This window comes from Melitaea cinxia, chromosome 10, assembly GCF_905220565.1.
Source record: "Melitaea cinxia chromosome 10, ilMelCinx1.1, whole genome shotgun sequence".
NCBI classification, from domain to species: Eukaryota; Metazoa; Arthropoda; class Insecta; order Lepidoptera; family Nymphalidae; genus Melitaea; species Melitaea cinxia.
Genome location: NC_059403.1, coordinates 8,795,374 through 8,813,568, shown reverse-complemented (window position 1 = coordinate 8,813,568; position 18,195 = coordinate 8,795,374). Strand labels below are relative to the sequence as shown.

The window sequence follows — 18,195 nt, the reverse complement described above, 5'->3', positions numbered from 1 at the left end:
TTATTGAAATCAGAACTGAAAATCTTGAAATAGCCAAAAATATAACTTATAATTACTATTAGTTGTATTTTATGTCAGTAACCTGAATGATAAAATTAATATTAGGTAGGAGATAAAATTACGAGCAAATATATCAACGTATGTAATAATATCTGTCAGTAATTAGGATTTATGAAATACTAGCTATACCCTACGCGCGTTTCTACGTTTTTTTTGGTCGTACCAACTCAGAAACCTTTGTCGGCTCATGCACAAAACATTGCTGAAGATCATGATCAAATGCATAGTTTACGATTCTATAGAGGACATACAGAGAAACCTTCATTCTTATATACATAGATTCATTAAAAAAAAAGAATCAGTTAAAACTAATGAAGAAATTGAGTTTCTTGAAAAATAACATACTTTTTATCAAATTCAGAATTTTACAAGAGGAAGTACTACAGCACAGAATAATTAAAAATGATATTAAAGGTCATAATTTTATATTAAATGGGCTTGAAAATAAAATAAAAATAGAGGATAAAATTTATTTTCGTACATTACCATATTTCACTTATTATGAACGTTCCCGATTGTGACATTCCCGGCCGCTGAATTCGGGAGGTGCGTGAAATATAAATCAGCACGCTGTGATTTAGGTGAAACCTCCTGGAAACTTATAATTGTATTTACCTACAATGCTCAGCGATTTCATTCATTCTTTATTTATAGCAGGGTAAAAGTAATGTAGTCTATTTTGATTGAAATGCGATTCACCGCTCAACATTCAACGTTAAATAATTTTAGAATTATATTAGATCCCAAATTAATAAGTTAAATCCAACTATTTATTTTTAGAACTAAATGAGACGTAATAGAGCACGTAATTTTTTACGCATGGGTTTTACCTTTAAATAGTTTTTTGTTTAATTTTGAAAATATTTACCTATTAGAATTCGTGACATATGAAAATGTTGCCGAAGCGTAATTATAAGTACCTATACCTGACTACCTTTACCTACATGTTACCCGATTATTACCTGTACTACAGGGTAATAAAGGCTTAAAGTAATTATTTCATAATTTACTTATATATAAAGTCTATAATGTAGTTCATTTAAACATCGAATTAATTAGTTTCACAGTACAAATTCGGAAAACCAACAAAATACGAGTACGATATTGACTCAAGCTCGAGCGAGTTATACTTGTTAAATGTTGAAATTAGTTTCTCTTTATGTAGTATTTTGGGGCTTTCTACGAACTCTCATTTAGTGGTATTATTGCAATTAAATTATTAAATTAAAATTAAATAAAGTTTTAGATAGGAAAAATCAGACAATAATTTTATTAATAAACATTTACAAAATATCTATAGCCCTATCAGAACACTAAAATGAATAAGCAAAACGTGTAAAAGTAACTTAACTCAGTTCATATTTATAACTGAGTGTATTGCAGGTAGAGCTCTCGGGAGGTGTATGTTAAATTAGCATAGTTTGACGGGTGCCGCGGGCATCGTGAGTATAATGAGAATTTACGGCCTTTATGAACACCGCATTCAGACTTTCAGGCACGTAGATTTATTAAAATATCTAACGAAGCACAATGCGCCGCTAGCCCTCATAACTTCCTTTTTGCTATATACCTTTAGTAAATATAAATTTTTGTGCTATATAGTAAGCTGTTACAGTAGCTGTACCTTACACGGAATAGTTTAGTTGATCATAGGTACATGAGCACATTTTAATTAATTTATAATAAATATACCTTATTTTCTTACACCATAACTAAATTTTGTTTATAACTCGAAAGTCTAAATAATTACATTATCTTGATAGCTAAATGTAGTGAAAATTAGTTAGTGTTAAGAAAAGGTACCTATAAAAATATTTTAAAACGTAAATCCTTTGAAACATGACCTCAATACCATTATACCAACTTCCAGGTTTTCCACAGTAATAACCAACCACTGTGCAGTAATTTTTGTTAACATTTTACGCCTTACCGTAATTTGAGGATGCTTAGTTTTCCCGCGGGAACTATGCCATGTCCCTTAAATAGCTACGAAATGAGTTTACAGGGAAGCTTGGAAAGTACAAATGCAACGTGTTTCAACATTTTCAGTGATTATAAAGATTTTTTGAGCCATGGATCGTACTTGTTGCGCTGGCGGTTGCGGGTTCGATCCTCGCACATGACAAACATTTGTATTGGCTATACAGATGTTGCCGTGGTCTGGGTGTTTGTGCAGTCCTTGTGGGTCTCCCCACCGTGCCTCGGAGAGCACGTTATGCCGTCGGTCCCGGTTGTTATCATGTACACCTGATAGCGATCGTTACTTATAGTAGGGAATATATCCGCCAACCCGCATTGGAGCAGCGTGGTGGATTAAGCTCTGATCCTTCTCCCACATGGGAAAAGAGGCCTATGTCCAGTAGTGGGATATTACAGGCTGAAGCGTATTAAGATTTTTATTCGCATTAAATACCATTACGTTTAACCCAACGATACAATTATCATCATTACAGCCTATACAGTCCACTGCTGGACATAGGCCTCCACAAGTTTACGTCAAAAATAACGTGAACTCATGTGTTTTGCCCATAGTCACCACGCTGGGCAGGCGGGTTGGTGACCGCAGTACTGGCTTTGTCGCACCAAAGACGCTGCTGCCCGTCTTCGGCCTGTGTATTTCAAAGCCAGCAGTTGGATGGTTATCCCGCCATCGGTCGGCTTCTTAAGTTCCAAGATGGTTGTGGAACCTTGTTATCCCTTAGTCGCCTCTTACGACACCCACAGGAAGGGAGGGGGTGGCTAAATTCTTTAGTGCCGTAGCCACACAGCACACAGCACAATTATATTGTATATATATATATATATATATATATATATATATATATATATATATATATATATGAACGCTACAAGTAATGATTTACTAACAATAACGTTGGTGGTATAAATATATTATTTAGTTAGTTAACTTTCACGCAATTTAAAGTGTCATGACACATTTCAACAAACATTTGTGTGACAAGTGTCTGACATCGTTTAAAAGTTATCAACAGCACCTACCTACCTATAGATTAAGATAATATTTTTAATAAAGAACGTATATAGGTACTTGCGTACTAAGCTGTCACAGCCCTAGAGCAATTTTTATTTTTTATGAGCTAGGAGGCGCAGAAATGAAATTGTTCTGCCCGTTTATAATCGTAGTCCATATAAGTTGAAGCATTTCTTCTGATGTTTTTTAGTTACTAAATGTACAAAACAACTAAAATGTGGATATGTAATTATTAATTTTAATCAAGTTATTTAATAAAATGACAATCATACTCTATCCCTATTCAGTCCTTGTCACATTTATGAGACATTGGTGTGGTCACATATTTTGCAATTTTTCAGACCAGTTTCAGCAATATTTTTAAATTTCATTTATTACCACCAATACAATATATATAAAAACAATATTATTAATAGTACCTAACAATTATATATATTGTAGGTATGTTGAAAAGTGATGGTTGAAAATTTTGACCCCCCCCCCCGTACTCATACTTTTTCGACCCCTTCCGTTAACTTGTGACGTAATTAATCGATGGCCCCTTATAAAACTGTTGTTTGTTTGTTTCAACGCGCTAATCTCAAGAAGTAGGTACTGGTTCAAATTTTAAAAATTCGAGTTCGAAAAATTATTTTTGTGTTGGATAGTCCACCAAGGATAGTTTACCAAGGAAGGCTTAAAGGGTATTTAATATTTTAGTACTTCTTTCCTTAATATTAACGCGGGTGAGACCGCGGGCTACAGTTACCTATTACCTAGTTAATAAAATTACAATGATCGTGTAGAAACATTTTTCTTATTTTATCAGTAACATGAATCAATTCTCTTAACTAAAACGAACCTACACAAAGCGACAATATAATTTGAGTTAAAAATAAACGAGACTGCTTTCGCCGGACTTTTCAATCCTCGTCGGATTAAAGTTTAAAAACTTCTAAATCACTTAAATTGCTTCCAAAGTAGACGAGAACTTGACAAATACTTATTTTATCGACTAGATAGTAAACGTTGCGCTAAACTGAAGATTTATTGGAAAACTTTAGAAATTTCAGTTTAGCTATCTGTATATCAAACGTCTTTCTGTTTTACCTCGCTGTTACATACAAAATGAATTTACTAAAATAAAATAAAATAAGCAGGAAAAAAAACTGTAAATATTACATTTAGGTACATCTGCAATAGATACATATAACGTGTATGTACGAGTAGGGTGTACAAAGCTCTTGGGGGAGATTGGAAGTAGGATCGAAAACGCGCTTGCGACGCTTCTAATGTCGCAGGCGTCTAAAGGCTACAGTAATCGCTTACCATCAGTTGAGCCGCTTGTTGTCGACCTAATTGTTTAAAAAAATGACTCGACAAAGTCGAAAGGTAACGTACCTGTTGTACCGGATATATCCTGTTCAAAATCTGGAGCAACCCGTCTGGGAAAGAAACTTCAACCTTACAGAAGATCAGTTAAATAATAGTCTTTTGTGTTGTGAGTAAAGTATACAAAGTTTCTGTGGAGTGTCGGAGATGGAATCGGTACAACGTTTGCGATAGTTCTGCGCTTAAGCCTGTAACATCCTACTGCTTGTCTAGGGCCTCCTTCTCCATAATAGGAGAATTTGAGCTTAATACAATACGCTACTCCACTGCGACTTGGCTGATAATTTTTTTACGAACGTTTGTTATCAGATGTCTTTGATTACCAGGACATCTACACGATAGCGAGACACGGTGGAAATGTGTGTGGTGGTAACTAACGCAATTAAATTGATTTTTTTTTATTAATACTATATCTGTTGAAATTGATTTCACATTGCTATCACATTATAATATTGCATATGACTATTTTTTAGAAGTTAGAATATTTATATATTAAGTAAGAAGATATACGCGATTGCGTAGCTATACTTTGAGGTAAAATAAAAAAAAACACAAAAAATTATTTTGTTATACCTCAAAGGGATTTGACAGAATTTTCCATGAATCTTCAGGGCGGCAAGATTTATTCCATTTTCGTTATCGAATTTTTCCAAACAATTTACTCAAAATTGTAGATATGCATAGGTATACCGACCTATCAATTTTGGAATCACTGTTTATTAGAGAAAACTACATAAAAATCGATATAGTATTTTTTTTAGTGTATTGACTAGCCCGTTGGCGCAGTTTGTAGTGACCCTGCTTTCTGCTCCGAGGGTTGTGGGTTCGATTCCCACCCCGAGTCTGGGTGTAATATAAATATTTATTTATATATTTATATATGTATTATTTATAAGTATGTTTATCGAAAAAAAAAATATGTAGCTATATACCAATCGGCTGTTACCTATAACACAAGCATTAAGTTGCTTACTTTAGGAACAGACGACCGTGTGTGTATTGTGTAAATATTTATTATTTATTATTATTATTTATTATTATTATTATTATTATTTTAGTTTATAGCAAACAGACACAACGAGGAAATTCGTTTCATAATATGTAGTGACTTAATAATCAACCAAGTAGAAAAAATTGTAAGTTTACGTAACACTAAACACGTATGGTGTTTATTGTTCTATACAGTTGCCTGAAAATGTCGCAAAACTTAAAAGTTTAAAGGTCTCTTTTCTTATTAAGGTGAATAGCTGGGTGGCACTTATACACTGTGTCAGAATTTCACCCAAGACATTTAGGTACACGTTTTTCTTACCTGTGGAGTGCGAAATGAATTTTTAAACTAGTGCCAACCAGCACGTGAAAATTCTGAATAAAACCTAAGATCTTTTACGTTTGTTTTACACTACGCCAGAAACATATAAAGAAGTTTATTATAGAATTTCTTGCCGATCCTTCTCTGTAGAATTTACATTCCGAATCAGCGATAGTTTCACTTTAAACTATAATTCATTAAAACAAATATAAATTTAAAATGTAAAATGACGATTCAAAGTGCTTTTGAATCCTACTTGAATAGAGTAAAATTTTGATTGTATGAAAGTCAGTAATTTTTTATGTATTTTAGTAGGTATAGGAGGGAAGGGTGTGACGTAAATATTATTTGACTTAGGTAGTTATTATTATTAATTGGGATAGATATAACATAAACATATTTTATTTTATAATTTATTATAATAGATACATATTGGCATATAAAATTGTCTAGTAAGACTATCTAACAGTTCATTAGACCTTAGCAAATTCATTCATAATTTAGGTGGAAATTGAAATATAATAATAAATGATATTATTCAATGCGTTCGTTTAATAATAATTATTTATTATTAACCATAACACTATCATTAGGACATTCGTTACAAATTTATTAATCTCCCAACATCGTATATTAAAAAAATAATAATAATACATTACAATAAAAGTCGAATGTTATTAACATTAAAAAATTTGTCACGGTTCTTCAATATTTCGATTTAATTAAAAAAAAAGGGAATAAGACAGACCACATGAAATTTTATGACACTTAGTTTGATTATTGTTTTACAAACATTGGTAAAAAAAATAAGAAATTTAAAGGAATTGTAAATATAAAATGAGAAAACTGTTTCATTACCATTTTATCAATAATAACAAATTAGCTATTATATTTAAAAACAATTTATGCACTAAAATTGCACATTTTAAACTCACAATACGAGTTCTAAAATAATTCAATACAATAAACATATTTCAATTTAAAGTGTTATTCGTCATACATGCATATTTTTAATATATATATATTTTTTTCATAATAAATTTATAGCAATTTACATATTCTGCAATAGAAATACTACTGAAAATCTTAGTGTCATTTCGCCGTCTGCTTTATGAAATTATTCTTGTGATATCTGTTGTCGATAGAAAATGCCAGTAATTTTTACGGACAGGAAAATTTACGATATTTTGTTAAGTTAGTTTAAAAGATTTTTTATTTTTATTTTATCACTGGAAACAAACATCACTTCCGAGACGATTATGATGAATTCGAAAGTTGCCAAACGTAATAAAAAATGGCATTCCTGTTATAGATTAACGCTGAGTATTTATCTACCTGAAACAAAAAAAAAAAAAAAGATAATAATAATACATTAAACAAATGTGAATTCCGTTAACTTTGCTACCCCCGGTCCTCCCTAGGAGTTCTCTACCTCTCTCACCACAGGAACACAACACTACTTGAGGGCAGTATTATTCAGCTATAATCTATGTTGAGGTACTTCAAATTTCAAGCAAGATATTTCTTACTGAACCTTATCTCAATAATGGTAATTCAACAGACAATAACTGCACATTGTTAGTTGAGTTAATTTTTAAGAAATTATTTGATGATTTTTATTTATATAATTAATTTTTAAGAATTTAATTGTATGAGTTTCAACATTGTATTTGATTATTTGAATTATTATTTGAATTTGTATCTCATTTTTTACTTTCTGCTTCTTGTTTGTATTGGTTATTGGTGGAAACTTAACTGGTCTGTGCGATATATCGTTGTTATCTTTTATTATTTGTGTTATGTTGTGCTGTTTGTTTCCCAAATACAAATAAATAAAAAATAAAATTGAATTAACCTCCGCCGCGTTGGCGCAACGGTTACAGCCATGGATCGTACCTGTTGCGCTGGCGGTTGCGGGTTCGATCCCCCCACATGACAAACATTTGTATTGGCCATACAGGTGTTTGCCGTGGTCTGGGTGTTTGTGCAGTCCTTGTGAGTCTACCCACCGTGCTTTGGAGAGCACGTTAAGCCGTCGGTCCCGGTTGTTATCATGTACACCCGATAGCGATCGTTACTCATAGTAGGGAATATATCCGCCAACCCGCATTGAAGCAGCGTGGTGGATTAAGCTCTGATCCTTTTCCTAAATGGGGAAAGTGGCCTATGCCCAGTAGTGGGATATTACATACAGGCTGAAGCGAATTAACCTCATATTGCCTATTATATAATAGGCCTCTTTCTCCATGTAGGAAACGGGTCGAATTTTAACGCACAACGCTGTTCCACTGCAGGTCGGCGAAAATATCAGGTGTATATGATAACACACACACGATATCTAAATCGAAAACAAATATTTGTGCAAATAAAAATATTTATTCTGAACGGGAATCGAACCCGCAAACCGCCGGTGTGTTGCCTACAAGGCACACGCACTACTACAATAGAGCGGTTTAAAAAAATATAATAATAAAGTAGATACTTTTTCTTCGTGGTCTCTTCCTTGGCCTTCTTCTCCGCCTCGCGCCGTTTGGCCGCCTCCTCGCGCTGCTGTCGTATGATGGCGAGGCGCGCGAGGTCGGCGCGCGCCTGGTCAGTCTTGCCCTCCGCGTGCGCCTTTTGATACGCGGCCGCCGCCCTCTGACGCTCGATTTCTTCCCTCTCACGTCTAGTCACATTTTATATAATTAGTTGAAACACTCATTGGAGTTCTAATTATATGCTAAATAATCTATTTAATATTAAAAATTCTCGTGTCACAGTGTCAGGGGCCAAAGTCCTCCGAAACGGCTTGATCGATTATTATGAAAAATTTCGGTGCATATTTGGTAGGTCTGATAATAACTCTCGTACGTCGGTCGTAAACTATTTTTACACCCCTAATTTATATGGGTGGCCAATTTATTTTTTGGCAAAATCTTTTATTTTAAATTTATTATGATTTGGCATTGAAAAATACACACAACCCAAAATTTTCACCCCTCTATCACCAACCCTTATTTTTTAAATAGCGTTTAGTCTTATCGGAACCAATAGGGTTCCGATTGATGGCGTCACAACGGTTAATTACGCCACCTTAGATATATGGCTATAGATGGCGTTATTTGATTCGTTTATTTACCATTTCATATGATAATAATATTTTTCTTAGAATATAGTCATCAGAATTTAATAGGCCCGTTTTAACCATACGAATTGGTACTCGATACTCACGATAAATCGAATCAAGTTTGTATGAGTATTTGATCGGTTTGATTATGTAATGTCATGCGCATTGGATTAAAATTTTGATTAGAAAATTTAACTTAAATAATTAGTAATTTGAAATAATATAACGGTACAAAAGGTCAATTTGTCTTTATTTTTTTACTTTTTACGGCTTACGGCTTTGAGCGCCAAGCTCTTTCGTTTCCGTAAAGATCACTACATAATATTTGATAACTATTAACCTTTTGACTGCCGTAGTCACCTATACTTGACAAGGGCTCGCGAGTCCTGTGCGCCAGCGACGTCTATAGGTGACAAAAAACCCGCACCACAAAAATATTAAATAAAATTATTAAAAATATATTTCTAGTATTTTAATTCAACATTTATGAAAATAGAATATCCCCGCAACATTTGAGTATAAAAAACAAGTCTTTTAGAGCTACACGTACTGACAAACATTGAAATAAAAACATGCATTCTTATTCCACGTAAATGATATGTCCAGAACGCCGAAGTCGTCTATAGTTGACCGCTAGGGATGTGACGCAAGTGGTATAAATAAATAATAAATAAATAAATATTTACAACATACACACACGGTCATCTGTTCCTAAAGTAAGCGTTATAGGTAACAGCTGACTGGTATAGCTATATTTTTTTTTGCTAAGCATACATATAAATAATACACATATAAATAAATATATATTATACCCAGACTCGGGGTGGGAATCAAACCCATAACCTCCGGAGCAGAAAGCACCTGCTAACCTGTAGTCACTACAAACTGCGCCAACGGGCTAGTCAAAATGGTATAGATGATTTATATATTCTTTATTGCACTTTAAAAAAATCATAATTACAAGTCATTTTTGCAATTAGCTATTCAAAATTCAACTCAAACGTGTTATATTTTCTATAAATAATTTGATATTTGAATAAAACAAAAGGTAAAAATATAAAACTATCATCAGCTAACACATAAATAGCAAATGAATAAAAAATCAAATCAACTAAAATCAATCAAATCGCCATAATAAATCTGATATCTCAAATCTGGCGCATCTCTAGCGCGTAGTCATTAATCCGTTCTCTACACGCCGTTGTCAAGTATAGACGACACGCTGGTGACGTCATAAGCGAATAGCGAGAAAACTAGTGCTGTGCAACACGAGCGATACCTTTGAACATCGTCGCATTTTGGAAGGCGTCGATGATTTTAATAATATACAATTACCAATAAAAAAAAAAAAATTTTTCATTTTTTTTATTAAGAGCGAAATTACGATTTTCTTTCTCATTCTCAAAATCATCTGGTAGCATCAATATCATCTCTAACCCCACTCTCATAAAAGCTTTTTTTCTGAGACCCATGTCGTGTCGTGTGTCGTGAAATATTTGATTTGAAATATTGCTACTTACTCAGTACTGTTTTAGTACTATTTGCTACCTAAGCAAAAAAATATTTAACGCATGTAAATACTTCTTTTAAAGTAAGGCTGGCACCGACCGCACCGATTATATTAATTTGCTTCATTGGATCAACTACTGAGTTGGGGAACAATGGAACACGGGGCAATATGGAACAGTGTCGATAAAAATTTGAATTCTAAACTAATTCGTGTGGTAACACTTCGACTAATTACAGCGCGTCCTGCGTCAAACGAGGACGTAGTGAAATATGGCGGCGTGACAACGATGGAACTGTGAATAGAAAAATATTCATTTTTAACCGACTTCCAAAAAAGGAGGAGGTTCTCAATTCGACTTTATTTTTTTTAAATGTAATTATGTATGGTTACTTCAGAACTTTTCACCGTGTGGACCGATTTCGACAATTTTTTTTTTTAATCGAAAGGTGGTGTGTGTCAATTGGTCCCATTTAAATTTATTTTAGATCTAACAACTACTTTTCGAGTTATATCTAATAATGCGTTTTTACTTGACGCTTTTTTCGTCGACCTACATTGTATTATACCGCATAACTTTCTACTGGATGTACCGATTTTGATAATTCTTTTTTTGTTAAAAAGAAGATATCCCTAGTTTGGTACCAAAAGGTCTGGTAGGAAACCAGTATCTGATGATGGGAACCTAGATAAATCGAGGGAAACAATCGAAAATCCCCAGAACTTTTTACTGGTTGTACCGATTTTGATAATTTTTAATTTTATCGAAAGCTGGTGTTTATCATGTGATCACATATAAATTTCATTGAGATCTGATATCGACTTTTTGAGTAATCTTTGATAACGCGTAGTTACTTGACTATTTTTCGTCGATCTACGTTGTATTACTCGTCGATGTAATTGAAGTCGGTTTTTTTTCGTTTGCGAGCAAACACAATTATTCTTGTTCAAAAGTTGAGATTTCTTTTCAAAGTACTTTCTTTTTAGTAAAAAAGTTTAATGATATTTTTTTTTCATTAATTTTAATAATTTTGTCTATTTGAGACAATTCTGTGGAAAGTTCAAAAAATAACCTAACTTTTTATAAAACTCGTTTAAAACGTTGGCCTTATGGGGAACTATGGAACGGGGCACAGTGGAATACTGTTCTAATGAACCTTAGATAATAAACTATTATCTAATAAGATAATAATTGTGTTTGCAGGCAAACGAAAAAAACTAACTTCAATTATATCGACAAGTAATACAACGTAGGTAGACGAAAAAATAGTCAAGTAAATACGCATTATCAAAGATCAATCAAAAAGTTGTAATCGGGTTTGGATGAAATTTAAATGTGACTACATGATAAACATCGGCTTTCGATTAAATTAAAAATCATCAAAATCGATGCACCCAATAAAAGTTATGTAGATTTTCGAGATCTCATTATAAAATCCTGGTTTCCTTAGCACGGTACTAGGTACTACACCGGGGTTATCTCCTTTCCAACAAAAAAAGAATTATCAAAATCGTTTCATAAACGACAAAGTTATCCCCGAACATAAATAAAAAAATATAAAATATATATCGAATCGGTCGAATTGAGTAACCTCCTCCTTTTTTGAAGTCGGTTAAAAAATTACAAATTTGAATTCGGTTAATTTTTTTCTAAATTACTTTTCATGTATATATCGATTCGATTCGAAATAGATATATAGCCTGCGGCTTCCTTGCGTGTGACACAGCACGTCTCTAAAGAGAGTTTCATAACCGTAGGTCAGCTGCGCCGTAGTCGTCCAGTCGTGACAATGACGTCATGGCGATAAAAAAGAGTGTTGTGCTTTACTACGATTATTTTTGTAATGTTTGTTTTTTATTTATGTTGTTGTAAGTATATATAACGAGTGCAAGATAGCACAAGAAAAATATTAAAAAATAAACCTTCCTAGATTATATAAGTAGTCATTTATTGCATAAAAACGAGCAAAAACAAGTCACTGTGTGGTACTCGATAACGACTCTTGGCAGCACTATTTTTTTCGTAGGTATTTTTGTTTATTTTATGCCTTGGCGTACAGGGCACGGGAATGGTTTTGAGGCGTGGCGGTCAAAAGGTTAAAATCGAATGAAGCTAGTGAAATTTAATAATTAATCAGTTACAACACTAGTCTAATTTAAACAAAAAGACTTAGAACGTAACTGTTTTTGAGACGTTTCTTAATAATTAGAAATTGCATGCTACTAGTCTTCACGGATAATGGACCACCTTTGCGTCTAAATGTGGGAAACCGAGCCCAATACAATGCATGCAACTATAAAGTAAGCGCGAAGAGAATACTCTCAACATATTCTATCATATTATTTAACGCGCCAAAAAACGCTTAATGCCATTAATAATTCTTTTATTATGTCTTACAGTTTCGTTTCAAGTTACATTCTGTGGTCTTTCTCAAATGTCAAAACGGGCTTATTATATTTTGATGACTGCAGTAAGCCTTTTTTGTGCAAATAGACAGCAGACAGTCGATCTGAAGGAGTAAACTCCAGTCGTGCGTCGGAGCTGACACACACTTTTTATTAAATGAATACAAATATTACAACTAGACTCAGGCGGGAATCGAACCCATAAGCACCGGAACACAAAGCAAGGCCACTACAAACTGAGTCAACAGACTTGTCACAGACATCTTTGGAATATTAATTGAAATAGAATTTTGTATATTATTTAGTGTCCGACCGAAATAGGTTCTTTGGCGGAAGTAAAAACCAAAATTACAGCTTTGATCTCAGTATCGGCCGGAACTCAAATGGAAATTCACGAGGACTATGGGCAACACACATGAGTTCACGCATTTTTGGCGCGAGCTTGTGGAGGCCTAATTCCAGCAGGCCTAGCATGAGTACAACGTGATATCTCTTGACGAGAGAGAGAGATAATGTCTACATCGAGTATTTTCTCGATTACCCTAACATGCGCACTACGAGAGACAAAATTCTCTTCCGAAGACTTCGCCTTGTCGAGTAGAGAAAATTGTGCTGCCCTTACAAAAAAATATACCATTTTTTTATAATGAAAAATATAAACACTAACTAAATATTACTAACAACACTAACTAACTATTAAACTAATTTAAAAAACAAGAAATACTAGAATCTTAAAATTTCGCCTATCACTTCCAAAATTCAAAACACTGTAATTCGTTCGATTATGAAATTTTAATAAAGAAGGAATTTCAAAAATTAAACATTATCAATCATAATCACAACTGAATATCATTCTTATTTCTTATGACGTAAAGTTGAATTTTGACCAATCGTGCCAAACCGGGATGAGCCAACGTTTGGATTCACAGTATAATTTCAAACGAGTGACACATGTTTTATTTAACAATGTTCTCGGCCTTTTGGCTAAGATAAAAAGTGTATATCAAATTAAAAAAATCTAATATGGAAAATAAAACGGCGTAAGTAAATGAATTTAATTATATATGTAAAACAATATGCTCGTGTTGTGCTTTATATCTTGTCGCACATTAGATAATTGTAATTCTATCACGCATTGTTTTAGAATAAGAAGCAACAGGGCGCAAATACGTTTTTTGTGCCATTATATGGCACACTTCACTCGACTTTTCGCGCTTCCCGCTCTTCGTATACCGAAATTATAGAATTATAATAGGGAAACGCCATGTTATAGAAAAAATAGGCACCCGGTTTTATTTATTTTTTATTTATCGTCTTTCTCGTCGATAATATTGAAGACGAGAAGTTTCTCTTCCTAAAACGTCAAAATTCGACAAAATTACGATGTCATGTTAGCTTCCGTAGAGATAAATATCACAGATCACTAAAATTTAATGATTATCTCTTCTATTGACGTAACGAGAGGAGTATCACGTGCACGCATGTTAGCTACTGTAGACATAGAGAGATAATACGAGAAAAGGGGTAGACAAAATTTTGTCGTGGCGCGCATGCTATGCCTGCAGCAGTGGACTGCAATAGGCTGAAATGATGGATATGGATCATACTGCATTACATTAAAGTCTAATTTTGTGTAATGGATCACACTTTTTTCGAGTACTTAGTTTCTCAGAGTTCTAAACAACTTGTGTGATGTATACATTTACGAAAAAACTCTTCTACATATATTGTAATGTACTTTAACAATTCCTAATAGTTGCCACTAACAGTTTTGTACTTTTTTAACTTCTTACTGAATTCTCATTTTCAGTGTCACATGTAAGCAATGTTTTTATGAGAACTAATGGATAAAGCCATCTTTTTCTGTAAAAGAAAATAGTGACAGAACTTTTACTAAGTCACTCAACTACAAATTAACAGACAAACTCTATTACAATAATAGTTATGCAAACTCCATGATTCCATCTTTATTTTAGTTGACAAAATAGATGTAATTGTTGGAAAATCATTGCTTGCTTATTTTAAATCATAACATAGTGATTCGACATAAATAAAAATTAATACATGTGCAAAAAACAAAATTCTAACCTTGAGAGTTGAGGTTTTTCTCCTTCTCCGAGATTGTTTAAATTAGACAACTTTTTGTTTTTCTTTACTACTCGGTTAGGATTTTCTACTTCAATTAGGCCGGATACTCCTTTAGCCTTGGTTGGATGCTGTAATTAGATATTGATTTTATAAAAATATATTTATTACATATAACATGGCTTTTAACATTGAAATATACACTACATTAATAGAAAGAAAAGTATTAAAGAAAAATTTATTTTAAGTTTACGTTTGATTATTATTTAAAATGTTATTTAATAAATCCCTAAATCTGTTGCCAATCTAGTTTAATGTTTACCAATTAGAGCCATTTTCTTTAGTTTTCTAATATTTGTTAAAAAGTTTTTATGGAGTGTAATTTTTGGAAAATTGAAATATTTTATTAAACGTAAATATGTCATCAACTTTACATATTTGACAGGTGTCTAGACACAACTATATGTGTCGGGTTGGCTAGTTTGAAATACAATTTAAAATATAATATATAAAAACTCCTAATATTTCGTTTTTGTCACATAAATTACATTAAAATGAAATCTTACATCTTCATCTGAATCACTGTCATCACTTTCAGATCCAGATTTGTTCCCTTCGGATTCTTCGTCACTTGAACTTATATCCCCATGCTCTTTTCTCCATCTGTAAATGTAATTATAAAAATATTGTATGATAAAAGATATTCTTAAGCATTAGGAAAAAGTTAACTGTCACTACGGTTGTACTGAACATATTTGACTGTAGGAATTAATATATTAGATTCTAGTAAGAAAAAAATGTCTAATAGAATTGTGTGTTGTTAACCGACTTCAAAGAAAGGAGGAGGTTACTCAATTCGACCGTATATATATATATATATATTTTATGTATGTTCGGGGATAACTAAATCGTTTATGAACCGATTTTGATAAATCTTTCTTTGTTGGAAAGGAGTTAACCCTAGTTTGGTACCATGATAAGGAAACCAGGATCTGATGAAGGGATTCTAGAGAAATCGAGGGAAACTCTCTAAAATCCGCATAACTTTTTACTGGGTGTATGTTGAATTTTGTGATTATGTTGAATTTTTATAATTTTGCAAGCCAATGTTTATTATGTGTATGGTGTAACTTTTGGAGTAATTTTTGATAATGCGCATTTACTATTTTTTCGTCTACCTACGTTGTATTACTTGCCAATATAATTGAAGTCCGTTTTTCTTCGTTTGCCTGCAAACACAATTATTTAAATAAGTAATACAACGTAGGTAGACAAAAAAATAGTCAAGTAAATACATATTATTAAAGCTTACGCAAAAAGTTGTAATCAGACCATTAATGTTGATGTTAGTATTTAGTCCCTTTTGTGCATTTTTGTGTAAATATATATAAATTAACAAAATTGAGTTTTAGGTAGACTATGTGAATGTCATTTTTTTCTTTTCCTAGTGTGTAGGTATAACATATAATATCATTAAAATATCACAGGTACTTTTAATGTTACTGTCTGTTGTTTCAGGTTGTGGTTTAACAACAAAAGCCTGCCTTTTTTTTCTGTTTGCAATAATCAATGTAGCTTACAATCTCAACCACACTGATCATTCTCCTTGTGTCTTTTCTATCCCACGTGACATTGGCGAAATCGACAGTGCCCCCTGGCATAATTGAAAGCCATTAAGCCCAAGAATAATAATAAGTAATCAGATCTCGATGAAATTTGAATGATAAACATCGGCTTTCGATTAAATTAAAAATCATCAAAATCGGTACACCCAGTAAAAAGTTATGCGGATTTTCGAAGATTTCCCTCGATTTCTCTGGGAATCCCAGATCCATCGTCAGATCCTGGTTTTCTTATCATGGTACCACACTTAGGATATTTCCTTTCCAACAAAACAAGAATTATCAAAATCAGCTCATAAACAACGAAGTTAACCCCGAAAATACATTATATATATATATATATATACAGTCGAATTGAGTAACCTCCTTTTTTGAAGTCGGTTAAAAACAGGCGATGACACAGGGGTGAATGAATAAGCACTACTAATACGAAAATTTTTAAACAACTTGCTTTTGTTTATTTTCTTCTTGCTTTCTTTGTTCTTCTAATTCCTCTGGACTGGTGAACTTACGGTTGCGACCCTTATGGTTGGTATACTTTCCTGTAAAATTAATAAATATACACATATTAGGGGTTAATAAAAAGCACATTCTAAATAACATTCGAAGGATATTCGAGTCTCATATTTAAAGTTTTGTTTCACAACTTACCGCGTGGCATGATTAAATATGTAGGGACGGTTACTAAGCGGGTTTTATTTTCTAATAATTATTAGTACAAAGGTTATTGAGTTTATAGTAAATAAGTCGACAAATTTAGCTTTGACGTCTTTCGGTAACGAAACGATTTTTCTGATTACAGATTAAATATTTGATGAAAGATGAAGGATGATTACAGATAACATAAATTATTGTCATAGATAAATAATTTAAAGATTTCCACAAAAAGCACGACAGTTACTGCAATGTAAAGGGCTTGGAATACAATTAAAAATTCGGTAAAGTTAATTTGTCTCGGTAGACATAACGTTATTTTGGAGCTATTATTCACGTTATTATATTATATTTTAATAGTTAATAATATCATAATTTAAATATAATATAATTATAAATAAAATATAAGATAAAAAAAATATATAAAATAATTAACTCATTTAACGTCATACTTAAAGTTAAACATAATATTTTTAAACCGTTACTGTTAATTATTATCGTTAATTGTAAAGGTTATGAAATTATTAAGTTCGTACGTATGGAAGACACGTTTTTATCGGTTTTTTAATAATTACTGAATGCGTCTTGCTTCTTTAGTGTGCATATTGGTGTTCTATTTTGGAAAGCAATGGTGGAATATGAAATAAGTTACTGTTCTCTGTTATTATTCTTTATCTGATAGACACAATCTCTTTAAATAGGTCTTTTTATTACAGTTGAATTCAATAATCTATTTATGAAAACATTATATCTATAAGTATGTATTTGTGTTCCCGTCAAATAATTTGGCATAAAAGTAAATAAGTTTGCAATAGGGGGGAGGGGGAGGATCCTTGCTAAGCATGATGATATACGAATACAAGAGGAGGTAGGGTTCAAATGAATGAGATGTTCGCATTTCATTAAAAACAAGTTATTCAATTTTTCCATAACTTAAAATTCTTAAAACTTTTTCATGACGACGTAAAGTCATTCTCACGTACTCAAGAAGACTATTATTTATTATTATATACATGTATATTAATAAATTACTATCTAAACAGTAAATACAATACGAATAGATTATAGATAGAAAAT

The 18,195-nt window shown here is 32.5% G+C and overlaps 1 protein-coding gene across 1 annotated transcript; it reads right to left on the bottom strand.

The window, feature by feature from the left end:
- Positions 1-6,134: 6,134 nt before the first annotated feature.
- Positions 6,135-17,291, bottom strand: LOC123656898 (28 kDa heat- and acid-stable phosphoprotein-like). Its single transcript, XM_045592513.1, has 6 exons — positions 17,116-17,291; positions 16,916-17,006; positions 15,409-15,505; positions 14,846-14,973; positions 8,218-8,403; positions 6,135-7,070 (listed from the first exon to the last, which is right to left on the bottom strand). Exons 1-6 carry the CDS (start codon positions 17,123-17,125, stop codon positions 7,067-7,069), a joined length of 516 nt encoding a protein of 171 aa, XP_045448469.1. The 5' UTR covers positions 17,126-17,291; the 3' UTR covers positions 6,135-7,066.
- Between the last annotated feature and the right edge of the window lie 904 nt (positions 17,292-18,195).

What these genes read in the sequence shown, in the direction of transcription:
- LOC123656898 (XM_045592513.1), bottom strand. An exon ending in ACAGTGATTCAGATGAAGAT is followed by an intron (nt 14,974 to 15,408) that starts GTAAGATTTCAT and finishes ATCTAATTACAG; the next exon opens with CATCCAACCAAGGCTAAAGG. An exon ending in GAAAAACCTCAACTCTCAAG is followed by an intron (nt 8,404 to 14,845) that starts GTTAGAATTTTG and finishes AAATGTGACTAG; the next exon opens with ACGTGAGAGGGAAGAAATCG.